The 23,309-nt window shown below is 35.2% G+C and overlaps 3 protein-coding genes across 3 annotated transcripts; all 3 read right to left on the bottom strand.

Annotated features, from left to right (window-relative positions):
* Nucleotides 1-7,195: 7,195 nt before the first annotated feature.
* LOC128166835 (mucin-5AC-like) lies at nucleotides 7,196-10,224 on the bottom strand. The gene is made up of 4 exons (XM_052832245.1): nucleotides 10,084-10,224; nucleotides 9,669-9,836; nucleotides 9,401-9,571; nucleotides 7,196-9,077 (listed from the first exon to the last, which is right to left on the bottom strand). The coding sequence occupies exons 1-4, from the start codon at nucleotides 10,142-10,144 to the stop codon at nucleotides 7,579-7,581; spliced, it is 1,899 nt and encodes a 632-aa protein (XP_052688205.1). The 5' UTR covers nucleotides 10,145-10,224; the 3' UTR covers nucleotides 7,196-7,578.
* A 2,946-nt stretch (nucleotides 10,225-13,170) lies between these two features.
* LOC128192430 (uncharacterized) lies at nucleotides 13,171-16,329 on the bottom strand. Its single transcript, XM_052865086.1, has 3 exons — nucleotides 16,172-16,329; nucleotides 15,106-15,624; nucleotides 13,171-14,618 (listed from the first exon to the last, which is right to left on the bottom strand). Exons 1-3 carry the CDS (start codon nucleotides 16,185-16,187, stop codon nucleotides 13,552-13,554), a joined length of 1,602 nt encoding a protein of 533 aa, XP_052721046.1. The 5' UTR covers nucleotides 16,188-16,329; the 3' UTR covers nucleotides 13,171-13,551.
* A 627-nt stretch (nucleotides 16,330-16,956) lies between these two features.
* Nucleotides 16,957-23,305, bottom strand: LOC128166161 (zonadhesin-like). Its single transcript, XM_052831147.1, has 8 exons — nucleotides 23,109-23,305; nucleotides 22,829-22,987; nucleotides 22,008-22,172; nucleotides 21,731-21,892; nucleotides 21,147-21,287; nucleotides 20,629-20,759; nucleotides 19,368-19,458; nucleotides 16,957-18,247 (listed from the first exon to the last, which is right to left on the bottom strand). Exons 1-8 carry the CDS (start codon nucleotides 23,167-23,169, stop codon nucleotides 17,436-17,438), a joined length of 1,722 nt encoding a protein of 573 aa, XP_052687107.1. The 5' UTR covers nucleotides 23,170-23,305; the 3' UTR covers nucleotides 16,957-17,435.
* Nucleotides 23,306-23,309: the final 4 nt, after the last annotated feature.

Below are 23,309 nucleotides of genomic sequence, written 5' to 3' on the forward strand. Positions count from 1 at the left end.
TTCTTTATTCACAATACAGTACATGTAACAGAAAGTTCAAAACACAAATAAATTTGTTACTAAAAATATTCTTGACTCTTTATTTTGAACAATTTATTTATTTATTTTCACCGTTTCTGAACATAGCTGGAAAGAAAATAGTGTGTTTTGTGTGTTTTTGTGTATAATGCACGTATGTGAAATTCTTGCTTTTGCTGTTTAGAAGAGTGGCGGTTCTGAGAGCATTGTGACGAATACTGTTTTCCTCGTTTCAAAACAAATAGGCGTATGTATGTAACAATTGACGTTCGATACAAAGTTTAGAACATTCCATTCGAACGAAAAATTTTACCACTTCAATGCGCTTCATTGTATATCCATTGTTAAACTTTTAATGCAATCATTTACATGGGAAGATACCCCTGATATGGAAACAACGACGCATAGTTCTTTTGTATATGAAGGGTTGACAAAACAAACTTCTAGAAAAAAAGAAGCCACAGACCAATTGCACCGCTCTCATGTTTTTTTAAAAGTTAAATGTTCTTAGTAGTAGAATAATATGTTTACTATAATTTAGAGCAAGGGAGTAAATGTCTTTGAAGTTTTTAAGACAACTTAAAAGCATTTGACACTGTCTGAAGACATTGTCTTCTTTTCAAGTTGTTCAACTTAGGTGTTACTGGCAAGTTTTGGACAATTATTTATGACTGTCATAGTGATAATCTTGTTCTATTGTTGTTAACCAAACTAGACTTTGACTTGTGCGTGCACGGGTTGAAATTGCATATGATATCGGACATAAATTTACGAAATAGATACATCGCCACACCGTATTGTTATGTTGACATTTACATAACCAAGCTTTAAGCCTACAATAATGCTATGAATTTCACTACTCTCTGCTTAGTTAGATAATCTAACTGTGTCTCGGGACAGGCATTCACCACAGTCTAAATGCCTCCCATATACCCGTAGAGTAGCAAAAAATTGCAGAATCGCTCCGAAACGATTTTTGAGAAAATTAAAGAGGCTGCATTGAAAATAACAGTCAAATTATTCATAACAAACCATTTTGTTATCTAAAAATTTAAAATTAAATGAAGAATTCAACACTTTTTCACCAACTTTTTTACTTACTTCAAAACACACCATGTTGACATTCGGAACTCTCGATATTTTTCATAATAAATGCACTTACAGTTATCTCCTGTATTTCTCCTTGATGAACAGATTAAATAGCAAATTTTCAATGAAAATTTACACGCATTGGTATAAACGTTTTTGAGCTTATACATGCAAAAGTGATATTGTGGAGACATCCACTAAAGAGCCTCCCGTGATTTAGCGTGAATGTAATGCGCATGCGCAAGATTGTAAAATCCAAAAAAAAAAATCAGATGATTTCCGGATTTTCAAAATGAATTTTCGTTGGTTATTAATTAGCGAAGGTTGATTGAGAAAAAATAAAATCAAATTGGTAATCTTCAAGTACCAATGATGTTTAAAATATAAAAAACAAAAGACAGTATTCTTCCGATGTCTCGGTATTAAAGCCCAAAAATTCGAGTCTATTATTTTAATAAGGTAGTATAGATACAGTCAAACTGTTTCGCAAGGCGTACGACAAGGTAGACTGTTATCCCAATTTTTGTATTTAGTGTTTATTAATGATTTAGTTTATAGCATAGAGCAACTTTACACATTAACAAAGTTACTAAACGTTATATATAACTGTACTTCACTGGCTGATGACATATCATGAATTGCTTTAACACCAAACTCTCTACATAATATGTTGGATGTTGCAAATACTTATTCCAGAAAACGGCGATTTAAATTTAATACCAACAATTCCAGTATTCTACAGTTCTGTTCGAAAGGAAATCAGCTTAGATAAGGTCACATATGGACTCTAGGAGATACTCCTGTACAATGTTCAGACTCTTTCACCCAACTAGGCCTAATCATCAACAGTAAATGTTCCTTGTCAGAACGGATAAAATCCGCTTGCAGGAAAGACAGAAAATCATTCTATGCCCTCACAGACATTGGATCCCCGTTTCTTAATCCTTTAATGTTAGTCAGCTTATACAATCCGATGTCCTTCCTTTTGTTTTGAACTGCTGCGAACTCTGGAACAATTTAACTGCCAATGATTGCCAGTGCCTTCAAGTTTTCCAGCTTTCTATCTGTAAATCGGCGCAGAACCTCCCAAGTCGAACAATATCCGACATGTGTGAAAGCCTTCTCAATATCCTTTCTATTTCTACAGAAATATACACAAGAAAACATCTGTTCTTCGGACGATTATACAGGATTTCCTACCAAACTCTTCAAAAGCAATTTTTCTTGTAAGACTGTTTTCCTACTTGAGGGATTGGGAAAGAGTCAAGACGGATTCATTCCAGATATCGATGTCCTAAATTTGATGAATATGATCTCCTGACTTACTTGTATCAGTTGGTTGAGAGCGGCCCCTTTCCAGAAATACTATTCTGGAAAAACATTGCAAGATCTACAACTATCAGAGTTCACAGAGACCTGCAAAAGTACCGGATGTCTAATAACATAGACTTTTTTCGATTTTAGGCAGTCTTCAGTGAACATGATCCTTCTTACTTATGACGAGCACCGAGGATCTGCTACGAGATCCGTTTGTGGAAACTTACCTGTAAACTTATGTCTGATCGTCCACAGAGTTCTCTGAATGTCATATGTGTGGTGCACCTTTCTTTAACCTAGCATGTTGCATGTTTGTGTCTAATTATCCTTGACACTCGAAACAAATGGTGGATTGATATTATAAATTGCTTTTATCTTTCCGCGGAACTATGTGTCCTTCCCGACAACGAACTTATCATGCTCTTGGGTCGGCAACCAAACATGGAACTGGACACCTGTGCTATTGAAGGTTTTTGTATCAATAACTTTAAGCTGATACCACATACTTCAGCCCAGTATAACCACTTCATGCGCCCTCATGACGATTTACAAAATGGGGTCAATTACCTAACCCTGTGTTTTGGCATGATGTATGTAACATGCATAAACCTTCTTTTCGTGTGTTTATGTCCATATTTTCCTCTTCACTTTTCTCTGTAATTGCTGATTCGTCTGTTTAAATTAATTGTATTCATTTTTAATATCTCAGCCATGAGAATATAAAGTATGAATGTATGAATAAAACTTAAATGTTCAAAACTAGCCTCTAAATCAATTACTTCAGAGAGGAGAAAATCAAGGTTCAGTTGTTTCTTCATTAGATAAACCATCAGTCTAAACAAACAAATTCAAGGCAGTTTATCTCTCGTTATTATTTAAGACAAGCCGTTTTACTATTCATTGAGACAAAAATATCACTTTTTGATAAATAATAACATTAAAAGTAAAGTGTGCGTAAAATACTAATATGCCCCCAAGAAATGTGAAAGAATTTGAAGTGTAGAGATGTTAAAAAATGTATTTTAAAATGGTGAAACTGATGCCACTCAATCCAAATATTTAAAATGGACAAGCATTGTCATGGTTCTGTGTAATGTTCTACTCCTTTTTTAGCTCACCTGAGCTGAAAGCTCAAGTGAGCTATTCTGATCACATTTTGTCTGTCGTCTGTCTGTCCGTCTGTCCGTCTGTCCGTCCGTCCGTAAACTTTTCACATTTTCAACGTCTTCTCAAGAACTACTAGGCCAATTTCAACCAAACTTGGCACAAATCATCCTTAGGTAAAGGGGATTCAAAGTTGTGAAAATTAAGGGCCATACCCGTTCTCAAGGGGAGATAATTAGAAATTAATGAAAAATTTCGAGAAATTTTCAAAAATCTTCTTCTCAAGAACCAGAAAGCCAGGAAAGCTGAAACTTGTGTGGAAGCATCCTCAGGTAGTGTAGATTCAAAGTTGTGAAATTCATGACCCCCGGGGGTAGGGTGGGGCCACAATGGGGGGTCGAAGTTTTACATAGGTTTATATAGAGTAAATCTTTAAAAATCTTCTTCTCAGAAACTAAACAGCCAGGAAAGCTGAAACTTGTGTGGGAGCATCCTCAGGTAGTGTAGATTCAAAGTTGTGAAATTCATGACCCCCGGGGTAGGGTGGGGCCACAATGGGGGGGTCGAAGTTTTACATAGGAATATATAGAGTATATCTTTAAAAATCATCTGCTCAAAAACTAAACAGCCAGGAAAGCTGAAACTTGTGTGGAAGCATCTTCAGGTAGTGTAGATTCAAAGTTGTGAAAATCATGATCCCTGGGGGTAGTGTGAGGCCACATTGGGGGGGAGGTGTTAAAATTTTACATAGAAATATATAGAGTGAATCTTTAAAAATTTTCTTCTCAAAAACTAATCAGCCAGTAAAGCTGAATCTTGTGTGGAAGCATCCTCAGGTAGTGTAGATACAAAGTTGTGAAAATCATTACCCCCTGGGGTAAGGTGGGGCCACAATGGGGAGTCGAAGTTTTACATATGAATATATAGAGGAAATCTTTAAAAATCTTCTTCTCAGAAACTAATCAGCCAGGAAAGGTGAAACTGTTGTTGAAGCATCCTCAGGTAGTGTAGATTCAAAGTTGTGAAAATCATGATCCCTGGGGGTAGGGTGAGGGCACAATGGGGGGTCGAAGTTTTACATAGGAATATATAGAGTAAATCTTTAAAAATCTTCTTCTCAGAAACTAATCAGCCAGGAAAGTTGAAACTTGTGTGGAAGTATCCTCAGGTAGTGTAGATTCAAAGTTGTGAAAATCATGATCCCTGGGGGGTAGTGTGAGGCCACATGGGGGGGGGGTGTTAAAGTTTTACATAGGAATATATAAAGTAAATCTTTAAAAATCTTCTTCTCAGAAACTAATCAGCAAGATGATTCTTTATCATTGTTAAAACTTTGGCTCCAGGACAATTCTTTGGCCTCACAAGAAGGTTCAGAGTTTGATGTAGCTAAATATCCCATATATAAACAATTGTAAAGGATCTTTTTGAGAACTGCAATACTCAACATGTGATATGACTATAGAATTGAAGCAGGCAGCTATTTTTTCATTAGAATCTTTTTATATTACTGTATTGAGTTATTGCCCTTGATTTATTGATTCTTGATTATTTTAATTAATGCATCCACTGTTAACCAATTATTGTGATGATTATTTTTATACAATAATAAATATTCAATGTATATAAGTTGTTCTGCATAAGAAGTTTTGGGTAAGGCCAGATTATTTTGTTTATTTTTGATTTCCAATTTTTAGATACTATGAATTATTTTAGGTTGGCACATATATAGGGACAGTGTCTATTGCATTTCGATGAGCGACTGTTTGGGGTTAAACTTGAACAGGTATGGATAGATTGCGTGTGTGAACATCCTTGCTCTATCTAATCTACGTGTTTTCTAACCTTCGATACAAAGTGTGCGGTCATTCCTGCCCTGTATCGCATTAATACATGTGTGAAGTCATATCTGCTTGTATTGGTGGTGGTAGCGGCGGAGCACTAATGTATGGTCATCCATGCTGGTGTTCAGGCCTTTCTAGCGCAAGTGTGCGGCACTCCCTGCTTGCGTTAGGTTGAGCTGTTGGTGCAAGTGTGCGGTCATCCCTGCTTGCGTAAACGTTGGTACCTGTTGAGTTGCGTAGGTGTGCGGTCATCCCTGCCTGCGTAACTTTGAGTCCCTATATATGTGCAGGGGCGGTGATTAAAGTCTGCTCTTGTAAATATTGGCAGCAATCAGGGCTATCCGAGTTCCAAGGGGGAAAAATGGATTTTATTTATACAGGATCTACATGTATTATTGTACATTGTCCAGATTGTTTGTTTTATGACCATGTAGCTGACTTTATCATACCTATTGTTCCTCAGGTGAGCGATGTGGCCCATGGGCCTCTTGTTTCTGTCTCTGTTAAATTGGTCTTACATTTAAGGATATCAATTAACCCTTACAACAATTTAATTTATTAAGGAATAATTTAATTCTGGTTGTAACACGCTTTCTGATTGGTTGAAAAATGTATTTTATATCGTATAAAGAATGTTGCCTACGTCAAAGTAAGACAAACGTCAAAAACATATCAATCCGCCTGACGTTACGTTTGAATTTTGTACAATTTGATGTCATTTTATAGACCAAATGACTGTTTTTATCAACAATTGATAGGAACAAAATTAAATTATGAGGAATGAATTCAATATTTATTAGTTTTATACGATATAAAATGGTTTGGAACAGTTTACGCTTTTTTATAAACCGCTTCGCGGTTTATAAAGCGTAAACTGCCCCGAACCAATTTATTCGTAAAAAGGATAGAGGAGGCAGCTAAGACAGGAATATGGATACTTCTTATTTACATTTCAAGGGAAAGGTGATTTGTAATTTAATTGTATGTAAATTTTAAGTTCTTCCACGTATTACATATTTACTATCAATGTTTAGTCTTACGTTAGAATAAAAAGTTATCGTGGATAATTCTCCGAATACTAGTATTCGTCCATCGTTTGAAGAAGAAAAAAACAACCATTAAATCATGAAAATATCAACCTTAAAATCTCTAAAATTAAGCAATGACCACCCAACCCTAAAAACATTAAGCAACTTTTATTACCAATTTGATCTCAATAAATTTTCACTTCTTTTTAGCAAAGACTGTATGCGCATATTTATACCAGAGTAATTGCCTTTACTGGCCGCACGGCTTCTATAAAGTAGAAGTCCTGGGTTTACACGAGATGAATATGCTGCATTCGCCGACTGGCCAGAGGATACAATCGCACGCTCAATTAAAAACATCGATTGTGTCATTTATAGATAAGTAAACTCGAACTATTTCGATGTTTTTCCTGTTTCCTCTATCATTTATTCCTTTTCTATCGGTGTTTTACCTCAGTTGGCACAGAATTTTATGAAGGCGTGCTGTTCTATGTTGTCAGCCGACGTCGTTTTCGTTGGCATTTTTAACGACATATTTTTGCCGCAATATCTTTTAAAAAGTTCTCTACTAGTGTGAAAACGGCTTCAAATGACATATGAAAATGGCGGACATTATACAGACCACATCACAATAGACGATTATAAAGTTTTGACATGTTTTACAAAAACTGTAAATACTCATATCTAAAAAGTTAATTACAAAGTATGGACACTTTTTACACTGGGTGGTGCGTTCTTTCTACGAGCTTTTGATATATTAAATATTTAGTACAATTTTATGGAAGACATTTAAAACCGTTTAGTTTGATTTGCAATTTTATGACACATTTTAAATACAATATGTATATATAAACCTATTAAAAATGACAAATACGCGATAGTCCTCGAACTTTTTGAATAATCATCCTTTTACACATGTAAAATTGTTTTGTGACCACAAAGATATATTGAAAAAACAAGGACAATTTTTTTTATCATATTAGTAACTCGATAGTAAATCACGAACTGTTCAAAGTTCAAAGTTAGATTAAGGTGTTTAACAAATGAACGGGTTTGGAAACAGCACAGTGATGTTGCATAATTCAGTTGATCAAAAATTTAAACCCACAACTAAATGATTTAAATAAACTACTTTGAACAACAAAATTTTCCATAATTTAGAACTTGGTAATGACGGTCCTTCACCACTCTTGGGAACCCGTCCCGGTGATTGGTGTCATTTCGTCGCATTCTTCCTCTTTCCGACGCCTCCGCCTGACCCACAAATAGCTTCCCACAATCAGGATAACAAGTCCTATCGCCACCCCTACCCCGAGTCCAATAACCAACGGTTTGATCGGCGTATCATCAGGGACGGACTGTTGACTAGCCACTATCACATTCGGTATATCCGTGTCGTTCTGTGACGGTTTTGTTGCCGGTGCTATATCTTCTTTTATGGTGTTATTAAAATACATTGATTTTGTTGTTGATTGAACTGGCCTTGCAGTGGTATTTACTGACAGTGTCGTCTTTGAACGTGATGTTGACGAAGATGTGGGGTTGGATGGTGTAGTTGTCACTCTGTATGTAGAGTAATGGGATATTTCTGAAGAGACGGATTGTGTTGTACTAGTTATTTCTGAAGTTGTAGAATCCGTCGATCTCGTAACAGTGGTTGATTGTATGCTGGGTATAGAGGATGTTTTAACAGAGACTGCTGTGGTAGTCTTTATCTCGGTTGTGGTGGGTGGCGATGTTGTAGTCGGTTTTTGTGGTTTCTGTGTAGAGCTTGGTGGAAATGTCGTGGTTCTTTTTGGTGTAGGCGTAAGTATGGTGGTGCTTTGTGTTGTTATAATTGTTCCTTTATTGGTGGTAGCGGTGGGTTTCTCTGTGACTGTTGTTTTTTCACTCGGTTTCACAGTGGTCAATGTGGTGTTATGTTCTGTGGATTTAGCTTCTGTACTCGGTTCTGTAGTGGTTAATGTAGTGAGTTTTTCTGTAGTTTTGGTTTCTCTACTCGGTTCTGCAGTGGTCAATGTTGTAAGTTGTTCCGTCGTTTCGGTTCTTTTCCTGGATCTTACGGTTGTTGATGGGATCGATTGTTCTGTAGTTTTTGCCTTTGTACTCGGTTGTTCTATAGTTTCTGTCTCTTGTTTTGGTCCTGGAGTGGTATAGGTGGTTTGATCCTCTGTCGTTTGCGTTAGTCTTGTAGGTTCTGTATTAATATGCGTGATGGTTTCAGTGGTATCTGTGTCTGTATTTGATCCTGTTGTAGTAATGTTGATATACTGTTCAGTGGTCATCCTTAATTCTGTTGTGACCAGCGATTTTGTTGTTGAATTTTTCACTACTATATTTGGCTTCAGAACTGTAGTCGAGTCAGTCTTTGCTGGATGACTTGTACTAACTTTTGATTTCCTTTTTGTAGCGACAGAAAACGAATGTGTTGGAACTTGGGTTTTAGAATATAGATCTGTGAACTCAGATAATGTTGTGTCTGAAAGATGTCCGGTTCTTTGAGAGGGGGTTTCTGTTATTGTCGTAGACATCCCAGCGGTTGGCCTGTTGTTGTATGTTGTTGGATTGGCTGTGTTGCTTGTCTCAGTCGTCGGGGTCGATTGGTAGCTACTGGGTTCTGTTTCCGTGCTAACAGCTGTTGTTACTAACGGAACTGTTGTTGCTTCAGTGGAAATATTATCTACAGATATATAAAACATATAAAATATTGAGTTTTAAATTTCTTTACGACAAGTGGTCGATAGAAACAATACTCATTTTTTCAAAATCTAGATGGTAAATTATAAAATACAAGTGTGGTCCAAAACAAAGTTTATATTATTATAAATATGTTGAGAACGTACCATTTGTACAGTTTATGAGCGATCAATTTTATGAAAGTAAGGGATGGAAATAATTTCATACAACAGAGCAATATTTATCCAAACGTAAACTATTTTTAAAAAATCAAATAGCAATTTGGTCAGGACGATCTAAGTTGTGTAATCACATTCTAACACTCACAAACACATTTGGGCGCTTCGTCACTCCATTGTGACCCATCACAGTAAATCTTATCCTTTCCCTCTAGAATTAAGCCTGGTTTGCAAGAAAATTCCAAAAATCCACGGCTCATACTTTTGGTAAACAGAAGATCTTTGCTAAATTTTTGTTTCGGACATTTTTTTCCAGGTGCTGAAAAGAAACGACCCCGTCAATAGAATATATGTAGATGTTTTGTTTCTTTTCAACATTTTTCAAATTAACTGTATTTATCCCTTTATACGCTTACCTACACATATAGGAGCTGGTAAATTCCAAAAATCTTTAATACATAGTGCTATTTTCGCTCCAGCACGCTTAAAACTTTTATTGCAACGGAATCTCGCGATCTGGCCACTGCTTTTAATTCTAACTCTACCATTTTTCAGCTTTGGCTTTTCACATTTATATTTTTGACCTGAAATTAAATTGTAACATTTGATAAAGAAAACAATTTTTATTAATGTATGTAAAATACAGATGATATCGTTTACGAAAAAGGAACGCGACTCTTGAGATGCACATTGGTTTTTGTCTGTGTACATTGTACGTTACTTTTAAAATATATTACAATATTTTTCACAATGCTGTATATCAATATAAAAATTTCGGTACCTTCATCTACGTAAAATGAAATTATAAATCAACAAGTAACCTCATCTTACCTTCAGAAAACTCGGCCGCCAGATAAACGGTCAAAATAATTAGAAAATAAGGGATTTTCATGCTAGTATTTATACGTTGTAACTTCTTGGGAGGAAAAGAAATCAAAGTACGGCCAAACTAAGTACATAAGAGGAAGTAACTCATTAGTCATCCCAGTGCATGGGGGATCAGTGTGTAAGAGGTTGGCGTCTTGACATCGCTTCGTTTTGTCGCTAATTAGCCCCCTACTCTCGGGTTGCAGCAGAAATGAGATGATCTGAAACACAAACATTGTTTGTGGTTTGTGACAGGACTAATCTGCCTTCAACCCATTCTCACGGGGTCCTGTTTAAGGGAGTTGAAGATCAATCTAAAGTATTACTAAAACATACTTCTCTTTATTAAATAGCCGACGACTTCAATTAAAGGAATGGAATTGGATGATATATTAATATGTTTGCAACTTCCATCTTTATTTCTAAAACTGCTGTTTTAAGATGTATTCATATATTGTTTTAAATATCGAAATACATTATCCTTAAAAAATTCAACCGGTGTCATTACTATGGAAAAATGGCTAAGCTAAAAGTGCATTCTGCGTAAGATAAGATTGATAATCAAAGATAAGATGATATTAGATTAGATAAGATAGGAAATGAACTTATTATTTACTCCCACATAGGATTAAGAAAGAACGCGTGCACTTAAGCTATAGAGATCATATATCCTTTTCCAGTGGCGCTTTTATGTAGAAAATATCAACAAATTTCTTTTTTCCTGTAATATTTAGGCACTGGTGGATATTCCTGATTTTAATACACCCTTAACCTCACCAAAATTAGCATACATTTTAAACAATAGAGAATTTTTCAATGCCTTTAGATAATCTAAATCCAGAAAAATCGTAACAAACCTACTTTAATTGTCTATCTAAACCAGAGGGAGAAGGCATTTTATTAAATCGACACTGCACTGTATTCTGTTGGTTATGGTTGGTGGATCGATTGGCGCGTTTGCTGAATAATACTTTATATGCACTATTGTCTGGAAAAAAAATAAATGAAACTTTGAAGTCGCATATTACTTTAGTGATCAAACAAACATCCTTGACCAGACAAATTCGATGGAAAAAGTTAAACGATTTAAAGCGTGCTAGTGTTTTACAGTGAGCACATTTGACAACATCTACCTGGATAGAACCCACCTGAATATTTAAAATAATTCATTCCATACGTGGGTTCAACATGGGTCACACAGGTAATAGCTCTCGCTTGCTACAGGGGAAAACCTTGAAATTTTCATTTTCACTTCTTTATAACCAGCCTAATGTTGTACAAACTTTTCTTTTCACGGGAGTTTTTAAATGCATAATTCGTCTTTTGTCTTTTCCACAAGTTTGTACACGGTTAGGCTGACGGCTAATTAAGCCCCTGTCACACTGTCACTATTTATACTACGATTGCCCACGAATTACTAAAAGATAAAAATCGCACTAAATCGCCAGGTCAATCTGGCGATTATTCTACAAACGGTGCTTTTTTCGAATCTAATACGACTCGACTAGGACGTCTGGTCGACGATGTACGCTGTCTGTGCGATAACACGACAAGTTATCATGTACAGATTTTTATTCTTAATAATCTAAATTTTGTTAAGGACAATACCATAGAATGCACATTTATATTAAAAAATTTCAATTTCAAAAGGGTACTACTATATGGTTTCATATAGCTTGATCATTTAAAAACGGTCTTTAATTTACAAAATCTATGCACGCCCTGCAGAGCTATAATTTGTCGCGACTTTACATTTGCATTTGCAACGAATAGCCCAGGTCTACACATAGCGTACTTATGTAGCGTTATTCCTCTTTCGTTGTTAATTCTTGGACAACCCAAATTTTATATATATACATTTCTATAGCTTTTAAAATTAAAAACCGCTAAACATGTTAAACTTGTTTACATGTTATTATTCAAATTATACTTTTAAACGGCAAATGTTGTTTCCTGGTGAGGAACAGTTTTGGTTACAGAAAATTTTTTCCTGGTAAAAACATCCACATGAACAGTATTGAAACAGCCATGAACAACTAATATAATTTTATGAGGCAATAATTTTCGTCATTTCCATTGGCTGAAAGTACACCACGCGAAAGCGCGTCCGCGGAGTATGATATCGCACGACTCGGCAGTATCAACAAAATAGGTATAATTGTAAAGACAATTTACCAACGAGAATATATAGTTATGTTTGTTATATACAGAATATTAAAGAATAATAATGTGCGAAATGTTCTTCAATCATAATTCGTTTCTCTATACTGCAGTAATCTCGAATTTTCGTTGTTTAAAATCAAGGTTTATGAAATTATGATACCATAATTATATATATATATGAAATAATTTTGAATTGATTTTAATTGACACGACTACAGGTAAAAAAAGGCACTTTGCCAACGATGACTAAATATGTTCATACGCGACAAAATTCGAAGTTTTAGAAATTGACAACAGAGATCCTGACTTTGACATCAAATGTATATAGTCTGTCCTCAGTTTTCACTGCCTGTCGTCCCGTTTATCTATGCCTATAAGATTTCCATTACGTATATTTTCGTATATTTATTTATTACCTTACCAATGAGGCACTAGTACAACCCTTTGTCAAAAAAAAAAATACATGTAGTTCATATGTTGAAAAATTCAATTATATCCGACTACTCGCCAAATGACCTGAATGTCAGTTCAGCTTATAATCCTGGAGATTTTGTGCAAATCTTGTAAAAATGGGCTACAGTTTACAAGCTTTTCAATGTATTTTATTTTTCAAAGATCTCTGGAAAGAATGTTTTAGCGATTCAAAGCGCATGGAATAGATTTATGAGTGATTGGAATTCAATGAACCTGGTCTCGTCGAATAGTGCCGAGATCACGATTTGTCATCGAACTCCACATACATAATTGTACAGGACGTGACAATATGTGAAATAAAACAGTAGAAAACATTGCACAAAAAAGATATTTTGTTAATTTGTTACTAGGCTAAGTTCATCACCCTTGGCTAGCGAAGATGGGTTTGAACAAGCAATTCATGTTGACTTATACTAATACTTGGAAGGTAACTATTTATTTACAACAACTACAGAATATATAACATGTATTAAGGGAGTACACTCGGGGGCAAACTTACATGCAGGGTAATTTGTCAAAAGAAAAATAATTATAGAGATGAAATATTGAAAGAACTTGAGTAACTACAAAGTTTCAAGAAATAAAACCAAAGCATAAAAATAAAAATATTTTGTAAATTCAAGGAATAAAGTAGTATTCAATACATGAATGTTTCTAGCTCAACATTTCCAAGACGCAAAAAACCTAAAACACATCGGAAACAAAATATTTATACACAAATACATAATCTACGTATGCCGCTTGCATATGTTTTACGAATTAATTATATATAAACATTTGCATTTGGAAAACTTGTTAAGAATCTTCAGATTCGCTGGAAGAACTAGAATTCCGAGGAGGCTGTGGCAAACTTATCTCGGTCGACTCTCCAGAAATGTCGTTCGTCATATCTTCATTCAAGTTGTCCTCTGGTGGGGGCGGTAAAGGAAGGTCAGTGTCATCTTCATTCTGCAACGTCTCCTGCTGTGATTCATCTGGCTCGGCGATTGCATTTGTTTTGTTCTCAGTTTTCTCTTTGTCTTCTTCTCTCTCTTCGTCGCTGGCTGGTTTACTTGACTTTTCTTCTTGCGTGGAAGCATTTTCTTTTCCTTGACTATTTCTGTCTGTATTAATCGTTTTAGAAGTGACTTGACTTAAGTTGACTTGATCATCCAGCGAAGATTTATCATCTTTCTTCTCATCATCATTAATCTCGGTAGAATCGCTTTGCTTGACAATATTTTCTTTCAGACTTTCATCCTCCCGTTTTTCATTTTCATCTGATTTGTCGTGCATAAGATTCTCGGTTTCCTTCATAAAAGAGGAAAGGATATCTAACGACGCATTGAAATCATCGTTTTCTGGGTTTTCTCCAGTTCCACCCTCCTTTGTTATTTTTTCCTCGGTTATCTTTTCCTTTTCTGATTTTTCCTGACTTTTATCATCGCTAATCTTATTTTCATTTTGGACCGCCTCTGTTTTTTCTTGTCCTGATATTTTTGAATCGGAAACCTCTACTGTTGCGGTTAGTTTGCTCCCCTCTTTGACTTGAGACACTTCGTTGTCTCCTTTTTCTTCAGATGTTTGTTTGCTCTCCGCTGTCGTTTGTTCAGAGCTCTGCTTCTGTTCTTGATCCACTGTTTCTTCTTTCTCTGACTTCTTTGATTCATCCTTTGCAGCTTCACTGGACTTGTCGTCTGCCGCTTGACCAGAGTCTTGGTCTGCGCCTTCGTTAACGTTTTTATTATCTTTTTCCTCTGCTTCTTTAACATCGGAACCTTCCTTCTCTTGAACAGGTTCATCTTTTTTCTCTGTTTCTTCAGTTTTAGCTTTTTCATTCTCTTCTTTTTTCTTTTCTTCAATACCTTCTCCCTTTTCTTCGTCTGTAAATATATTTTTACAAAATTAAATACATGATCCTTTCATTTTAATTTTTGATGCTAAAGTATTTATAGATACTTTTGCTTATTTTTACGTGAATCTATGGAAATAAAATAGGTTCATTTTTTGTGAATTTTTCAACGGTTCAAGAGGTCATATTTATGATAACAACGTTTTTCACACGAACTTCTAGCTTGAATGAAGCATTATAACATTTAATAAAAATGGTTACTTAGAAATTAATATCTCTAAATTAAGAAGTAACTCTTCATGAAATATTATAGTAAGAAGTACATGTATTGAAAATCATCACCTCGTGTATCTTCAAAAATGAAATCTATTTTTCAGTTCAAATTATTCTTATAAGCAGTATTCCAGAATAATCACAGTTAATTGTCTTGTGTCAAATGTCTATGACTATACTCCATAATATATCATTTTAAGCTTTGACTCTTTCAACAAATGGTATGGATTCTGACAGATACGTACCCTTTCTTAGCTTCATCCTTTTCCTGGTCACCAACAGGAGGGCCACACTTAGTGTTCCTACCAGAACTAACAGCAAACCGATGGGCAGTCCGAAGAAGACCATCAGCGTTGTAAATTTCTGACTCTCTGAGAGAAGAGAAGTGGTCTTATTACATGTCACTGCTGCTGTAGGTGTTTTAGGGGTTGAGATAAGTTCATCTTCGCTTATTGCTGTCTTTGGCTCTTGGGTTTTTGGTGAAGTTGGTGTTGTAGCGCTTGGAACTGCCGGTGTTGTTATTGTTGGTGGAACAGTAGTAGTTGATGTCGACGTTGATGAAGACTTTGATGTTTTCGATGAAGGTTTCGTTGTTGTTAATGTTGTTGTTGTTGTTACAATTGTTGAATTAGTCATATCATCATTTTCTGTATTATTAGTAGTGGTAATATCATTCACTGCAGTAGTAGTAGCATTATTCTGAATCTCTGTCGCATCACACAAGAATTGTGCAATAAACAGCGCAAAGAGAGGCACGAGTAAAGCTGTGATTTAAAAACAGAAAAAAAACAGAAATACAATTGTATTGAGATATAAAGGTCAAAATTTATTGACTGGTTGAGGGCTAAATATATTATCCAGGGGGAACATCTTAACAGTGTTGCTATTCAAAAACTAGTTTTTATTTTATGAATTTCAGGTTACCGGAATGGTCTAAATTTACTGTTGAATTTTTATTGTATCACAGAAATGACCTGTACCTGTGGTCTGACTTAAAAATCATAGACAGTAAGCCATAGTAGTTTATTCTAACGTACTTGTAATTATGAAAATAGGTTACATAGTCATCACAGAAAATGTTCCGAATAGTGCTTGGCCATCTTTCGAAAAATTCAACCAAAAAATTAAGAAAATTTTAATATTTTAAAACTCTAAAAGTAAGTAATTACCATCCAGCCCTTAAAACATTAACCAACTCTAATTACATATTTTGATCTGTATTAATCTCTGTAAATTTTCACTTCTTTTAAACAAAAATTGTATTCACATTTAAGTCATTACTAAAAAGCGACAACATTGTAGGAGACTCACTTTGTAGAGCAGCCATGTCTTAAACTTATCCAAGCTGTCGGGGGACACAGTGGTTGAAATCAGCTTTATCCAGAAAGATATCTGTCTTTCTCTTTGACTGAACAGAGACACGAAAGACACTAAATTTCTTGTTTTTAACTTCCGGGTATCTTGTGGAGGAATGTATTTCATCAGAATGGTACTACGACTAAGGGTGCTTCAGAAAGACAGTTTGCAGAGTGTTAGTAATTTGATTTAACCTACGATTACATGTACTGCACGTGTATTATGATTCCATTGTTGTTGTGTGTTCACATTTTCTTGTAACATTTTCATTCAATTAGTAATACCATTTCAATAACTTTCTAACTTTTGTTAAATAAATATTAAATTTTATTTTCATGGACAGATCAACTTGGCATTTAGACTTCTCTAATGAAAACAATTTTATATGTTCTTATTTCAGGATATCCTAAACATAAAACTGTATTGCATATTGATGGTCAGAACCTTCATAAATCTTAAGAACTTAACGGCTTAAATCATATTTAATAAATCTATATTAAATTATTCTCTTACACCTGTAAAATTGTTTTGCAACTACCAAGATACATTGAGAAATAATAGCAATGAATTTTTTTTACGCCCAGTTTAAACGTACAAACCCCAAGAAAACTAAAGGTTGCATGAGGTAAGGAAACGTATCAACGAAAATTTATATTACCAACACGCAGCTACATCCAAGATGGGCGAACCGCATAAAATAGTGAGGAGGCAACTTAAGGATAAGAACAAATTACGGGGTATATGGTTTGTGAAGATGATATATATTTTATTCAATAAAACAATAATGAACTGATCTTAATTTACATTTTGGAATTCAACCAGTATAAAAATGTTTTTATCATGCGTTATACAAAACTAAAAGTGCAGTGCCAAAATTCAAATTCTGGTATGAAAATTAGGTGTTCTTATGTACTTTCAAGTCATTTAATCCAGTCGTAATTCCCACTTAGAAATAAGCCTGATAAGGCTTTTATTGTATATTTTTAATTATATTAGATTGATCATATGTATGTCATATAACCCCATTTTGTATGTTAAATAATTAATTGAAGAAAGAAATGTAACGAAAAAGAATTTACGGCCACCATGTTGCCGTCTACAAAAATATAGATGGCAGTTGCTTGATGCGTTTAATGCAGCAAAATATTTTATGTTTAAAGAAGCCATAGTTTATGAGATATGTTATGCCTATAGAAAATGTAATGAAACGATGAAAATGTTAGTCCGTAACTTTAATTTCTGAACAATCATCACAACACTTTGGGCTGATGCTGGTGTTGACGTATTTGGCCCGGTAGTGGGTCTCCACAAAAAGCTTCAGTTCTTGGTATTTGTCATTGTACATCTTATGTTGTCTCCAGCACACACAGCCCATTATGATCAATATCCCAGTGAAGAGGCACACTACCACTAATCCTATAGCCAGGTTCACGATAGCGTTTGTCGTGAAAAGCATAACATGCGTTTTATGTGGATTATGCGAATGAATAAAATGTACAGTTGTGGAAAAAGTTGTTGATGACGCAATGTTTTTAGTTTTGAGCTCCGGTTCACCCCGGAAGTCGGTTGTCTTTGGTTGTGATGGCGGGGTAGAGGGATCATTTTGTTTCTTTGATGAAGTCACCGATTCAGAATAAATGTTTTTGGATGCCCGTGAAATGCTGAGATTTCCATCTAAAGAATTTGGGCTTACGCTGGCATTAGGTGGATGAATGCTCATAACTGTAATCAGAGAGTTGCTTTCTTTTTCGGTATTACTAGATGGAGACACTTCCGCGTTACTTTTTGAAGTGGAAGAAGAGTCATTCATATAAGTACCCGTTACATTCGGCCTCGTTGCAACAGTCGTTGAAGTGGCGGGCTTTCTACTGAGTGGATGTCTGTCAGCAGTCGTACTACTTTGTGGTGGAATTATTTCTGTTGTAGTTGCCACGCCTTCTAATGTCAAGGAAGAATAAGATGAAGAAGACGTTGATATCCCCTCGCTTTGTGTTGAATTTTTTTCCAACTGTGCAGCTGGATCTCGAATATCTATAAAAAAATGCAATATATCATTAAGAACTTACAGTACAGTAGTACATGCGATTTCATTTATTTTTTGTAAATCTTCACGGGCAAAATTTGTAAGCCGACCCTCAATAAAATACAAGACTTAAAGGTTCACGGGTCATACTGCTTACCTGAGTAATAATTCTTAATTTAGCTTTGTATCTTCTTCTGAACTTCGAATGTAAAAAATCTTAGCTCGTTTTATTGCCATACCCCGGAGAATTGTATCATGATTTCAGGAACTCAATTTATTTACATTTTCCAGTGTCTTTGGCTGTGATAACACAACGTATCGATTTTGTACTATAAAAACCCATAATACGAACGACGCCAAATTGAGGCGCCAGCGGGGTTTGCTTATTTATATTTTTATATTTAATCGTACGATGACATTAAATTATATAAATATAAGTAATAAGGAATCATACTTTGAATATTATGAGGAGATAATTTCGGTCGGGGCGTGATCAAATCTATCATAAAGCCCTTCGGGCTTTATTGGATTTGATCACGCCCGACCGAAATTATCACCTCATAATACTTAAAGAATGATTCCTTATTCCTTATTTAAGTGAGACGCAGAGCTCATGCACAATTCTTTGTTTTGTAAACAAAGTTCAGGTCATGTTTTTGTTTACATTTCAAATGTTGAAAAGAAAACCCAAGGTTTAGACCAAAATCAACATGACAAACGCTTGGAACTCTTCGTTTATGTTCAAAAACGAATTAGCAGATTAAAAAGAACTATTTTTGGTATATTGAACCATTGTAAACAAACACTTGGCACTAGCCTTGTTTACAAAGTGAGGAATGGTGAGCACTTAGTCTGTGTCATGCTTATAGCTTTACGAGGACACTCAAATTTTGGTTGATCATTAGAAATGCCTTACTAAAGCATTAATAAAATTTTCACAGAATCGTGACCATGCCCTTTTAATTAAAGAATATGTTGAGCCTAGTATGAATGAAAATTGTTACATATAGTTCAAGAGAAAGAGATAAAAAAAAGAGTAGAAAGCTAACATCAACAACAACATCGATGCAAAAGACGACGGAAAAATTTACCCCTACCAAGAATTAGTTCATTAATTCTATGGCTTACTGGGTGTGGTCGAGATACACCGCACTATTTGCCAGTCGTCCACCGCTATATCACTGGCGTAGCTGTTCTTTCTCTCGGCCTCAAGCACTATCTGTGAAATTGAAATAAAATACACAAACATTATATAAATAGTGCCTATTTGGGAGGGTAACAGTTGAAATTGACACCCCGAGAAAACCATCGTCAACCGACGCGAAGCGGAGGTTGACAATGGTTTTCGAGGGGTTTCAATCTCAACTGTTATCCTCCCAAACAGGCACTATTTATTTTGTTATACTGAATGTCTTAATTTTTAAGAAAATTTTACTGCTTTGATATAGGAATAACGTGAATTCTACAGCGAACCATACGCGCATAATTTTCGCGCATGAAGCAATTTGTAATGTTACCCGTTGCTAAGTGCGTTGCTAACGCTGAGGGTAATAAAATGGATTATGAACTGCGTCTTAAACAATCAGATTTCAGTATTGAACATGAAAGTATAACAAAAGTACATTGTAGCTGTTAGGACAGAAGTTATAGAAAATATGTTACGTTTAAAATATATCAATTTTAACTTTACAGTAAGTTAATTGATGAATTTTAAAACTTTTAATGTAACAAATATATAGAATACTAGTAAAAGGTATCATCTTTTTTTGTCTTTATTGAAAACAATTAAGGTAAATAAAGTTGCAAGCATTCAATAAAAGTACATGTATCTAATGAATTATTTTACTGAACTCATTTAATATATCGGAATATTCAGTATATACATGTAGTACATGTTGTTGTATACGTTGAAAATCATAATTATCATCTGCACATTCAAAAATTCTTTAAAGTGAGTGCACGATACTTAGTTGTTAAACGATAGAAGTGCCTTTCTCTTTTTTCATGTTTTGTTTTCTCAAGAGCAAACATGCATCTGCGAAGTGCAATACTTCTTTTAAAATACTCCTGCAATCCGCGTAAAGAGACTCTTCTCATATTTTGTCAGAATTGTACTCATAGCCTGCCAGCTCAATTCGTCGTTACTATCTCATTAAATAAAAGAGGAGGAAGTTTTAAAGTAACAGTACTACACCATTACTTGCAAATAATGCATGAAAAGGTCCGAACAAATTTATGGGGTTTTTTTAAATCCAAAATTGGACAAATATTGTGGATGTAGGAGAGAGGGAGAAAAAGAGACAGATGGACGGAGAGAGAGAGAGAGAGAGAGAGAGAGAGAGAGAGAGAGAGAGAGAGAGAGAGAGAGAGAGAGAGATGACTGTTATACCTGGAATGGATCTTCATATGTCGGAATCCGGAAGTATCCGACGTTCCAGTTCTCTCCCTGGTTCCCAGACATGCTGAACATTGTAGATTCTAAGCTTCCCGTCCGAAGCGAAATCCGAAGTGTTCCTACGGCTATTTTAGACATCATACATTAAAAGTTTGGAATTTTTTCATTTCATTTTATTTATGCAAATACAATTTATTCTTTTAACAGTAATATAGAAAATAGGATTGTTCATTTCTTTGATAAAGACTTTTATCCATATAAAATCTGACATCAGCGAATAACATTATGATTCTTTTTCTTCTTCAGCTTATGACAAAATGTGCCTTTGAAAAGAGAGATAACTTTCAAAGAAATAAATTAAAGCAAAACAGTCTTGTAGTGGATGTGCATTACAGATGATCTAGATTACTTCTACAAATCGATATCATAAAAACCCAGTCGTAATTGTGATAGTATATGGAAGCTGTTCCTTGAATAAAGTAGTAAAAACACAATTCACACAACATATTTACCGTCCATCTCATTCGGACCATTCATGTGGTACCAAAATTGAAAGCACCGAGCACTAACGTCACTGGGAAACCATGGTGACATCAGCCGAGCTACGTCACCAGGATATCTTGGAGTGGAAGCTTCCATATAAATATAGTGTCCTGTAAAAAATACATGTAGCAAAGATCCATGATTACCTTAATTTTTTTTCATCCTTAAAAGTTTCAATGAAAGAATGGTTATTTGCTGGCGACATTTTTTATTTAGCATATTATTCTATACTAGTAGTATACTTAAGAAATGAACCTTAAGTTTATTTTTTATGTAGATGAAGGTATAAGCAGTGCGCAAAGCAAATGTTTCTCGTCAATTATTTCTGATGATGGCTTCACTTTGGCAATTTAATATTTTTTTTTGGAATAAAATCAAAACAACAACAAGTATTCATGTTGAACCTACAACAACATTAATGGAAGTAATATACATGTAGTCGGCAAGGCTGTGTTCGAACATTTTGTTGATCAGATATTTTGATGATCAGAAAATATTCGACTATATGGAAGCACGGTTTTCTCATCAATATAAAAGATATTAAGTGCTGTACCAGTTGGGTCGTGGGGCCCCAGGGTGTGGTCACTGTTTGGCCCAGTCCTCCCTGTCGTGGTCTCCCCACTGTGTCGTGTCCAATCAAAATCATCCGTAGTGTCCTGGATCCACCCACAAAACGCGCTAGATTCAAAATCACAACTTCGCACCTGGTAAGGTTCTGAATATATATAAAAAGCAATCACCATCGAGTTAATGAGCACTTGTTGAATAAACTTCATACTGTACAGTTGTCAATTTCACAAGTAAATAAAAGTACTTTTAAAATTACGTGCCTAAGCACTCTGTAACCTCCGCGCTCCATGTCTTGCCGTCACACGTTAGAGTGGCCTCCCCTTGCCTGACGGTTCCAGGCTGACACGTGATCTCTACGACAGAACCATTCTGGGAACTCTTCACTTCACCATTTGTTATGTTGTCAATCACGTCACAACCAGGCGCTACAAAAAGTGTCAAGTTAGTGCCATATTCTGAGTGACGATTCGATTGGACTTTGGTCCAACTTTAGTATCAATTATAAGATTAATCAATTATATCAACACAATACATAATCAAAGTATATCTTCAAATTTTGCCCGATAAAATTCAATTAAACTTTGATCGATCAATATGTACTTTCTAAAACTAAAGCTAAGCAATAAATCTCATTTGTTTTAAAAATATAACTATCAAATTATGATAATCGATTTAAATTAAAGTAAGTCTACTCTATTATAAAGTATTCGGATTTTATTTCTTGCCACTACGAAATCTGTTTACTTTTACGATTTCATTTAACGAAATCGAAAAACTTCTCTTAAATCAATAGCTAATTCTAATTTTATTTTAAAACAAATTCAACAATTTTAAAGTTCAAAATCGCGAATTTCAGTATTCTACTGTACCATACCAGTTCTACCATCATGCACATTAATCGACACAGTTTAAAAATACATGTTCACGAACATTATGAGTATATGGCTGTAACAGTTGTAATGTACGTAGTGAATGAATTCATTCTAAAAATACATGTTTACCAACTTAATGAGTACACGGCTGTTGTAATTGTACATAATGAATCCATGAATTGGATTAAAGGTCGCCGTAGTCTGCTTACCCACACAGCGTGGAGGGGGGTCGGCCCAGATATTATTCACACAGTTAATGTAAGACTCCCCGAATAAGATGAAATCGTCGTCACAGACGAACTGTATCGCCCGTCCCCTCATCCGAAGACTTGCTCTTCCATTTGGAATCTCTGACAAGTCACAGTCACCTAGAGAGACAACTGAATGTTCATTATTTGTCTTAACGAGATAATCATTTTGTGTTTGGTCTAGTCTCATTTACATTCATAAAAGAAAGCTTGCTATGATGAAGTATTCTTCCTAACTTACCAAAGACAAACAATGGACAAATTCCTGTAATAATGAGAGTCACAGAAAACCACAATAACATTGCTTGTTTTGGAACTCGCTAAAATGACATTTGGATGGGGACCCAAACGCCAAAACTCAATTATGGGTGATTATTTGCTAGGAGCCTGGCGACACAAAATGTGACAATGGAATTTGACAAAGTGGCCTGAATCATCCGGA

This window comes from Crassostrea angulata, chromosome 1 (genome assembly GCF_025612915.1).
Source record: "Crassostrea angulata isolate pt1a10 chromosome 1, ASM2561291v2, whole genome shotgun sequence".
NCBI classification, from domain to species: Eukaryota; Metazoa; Mollusca; class Bivalvia; order Ostreida; family Ostreidae; genus Magallana; species Magallana angulata.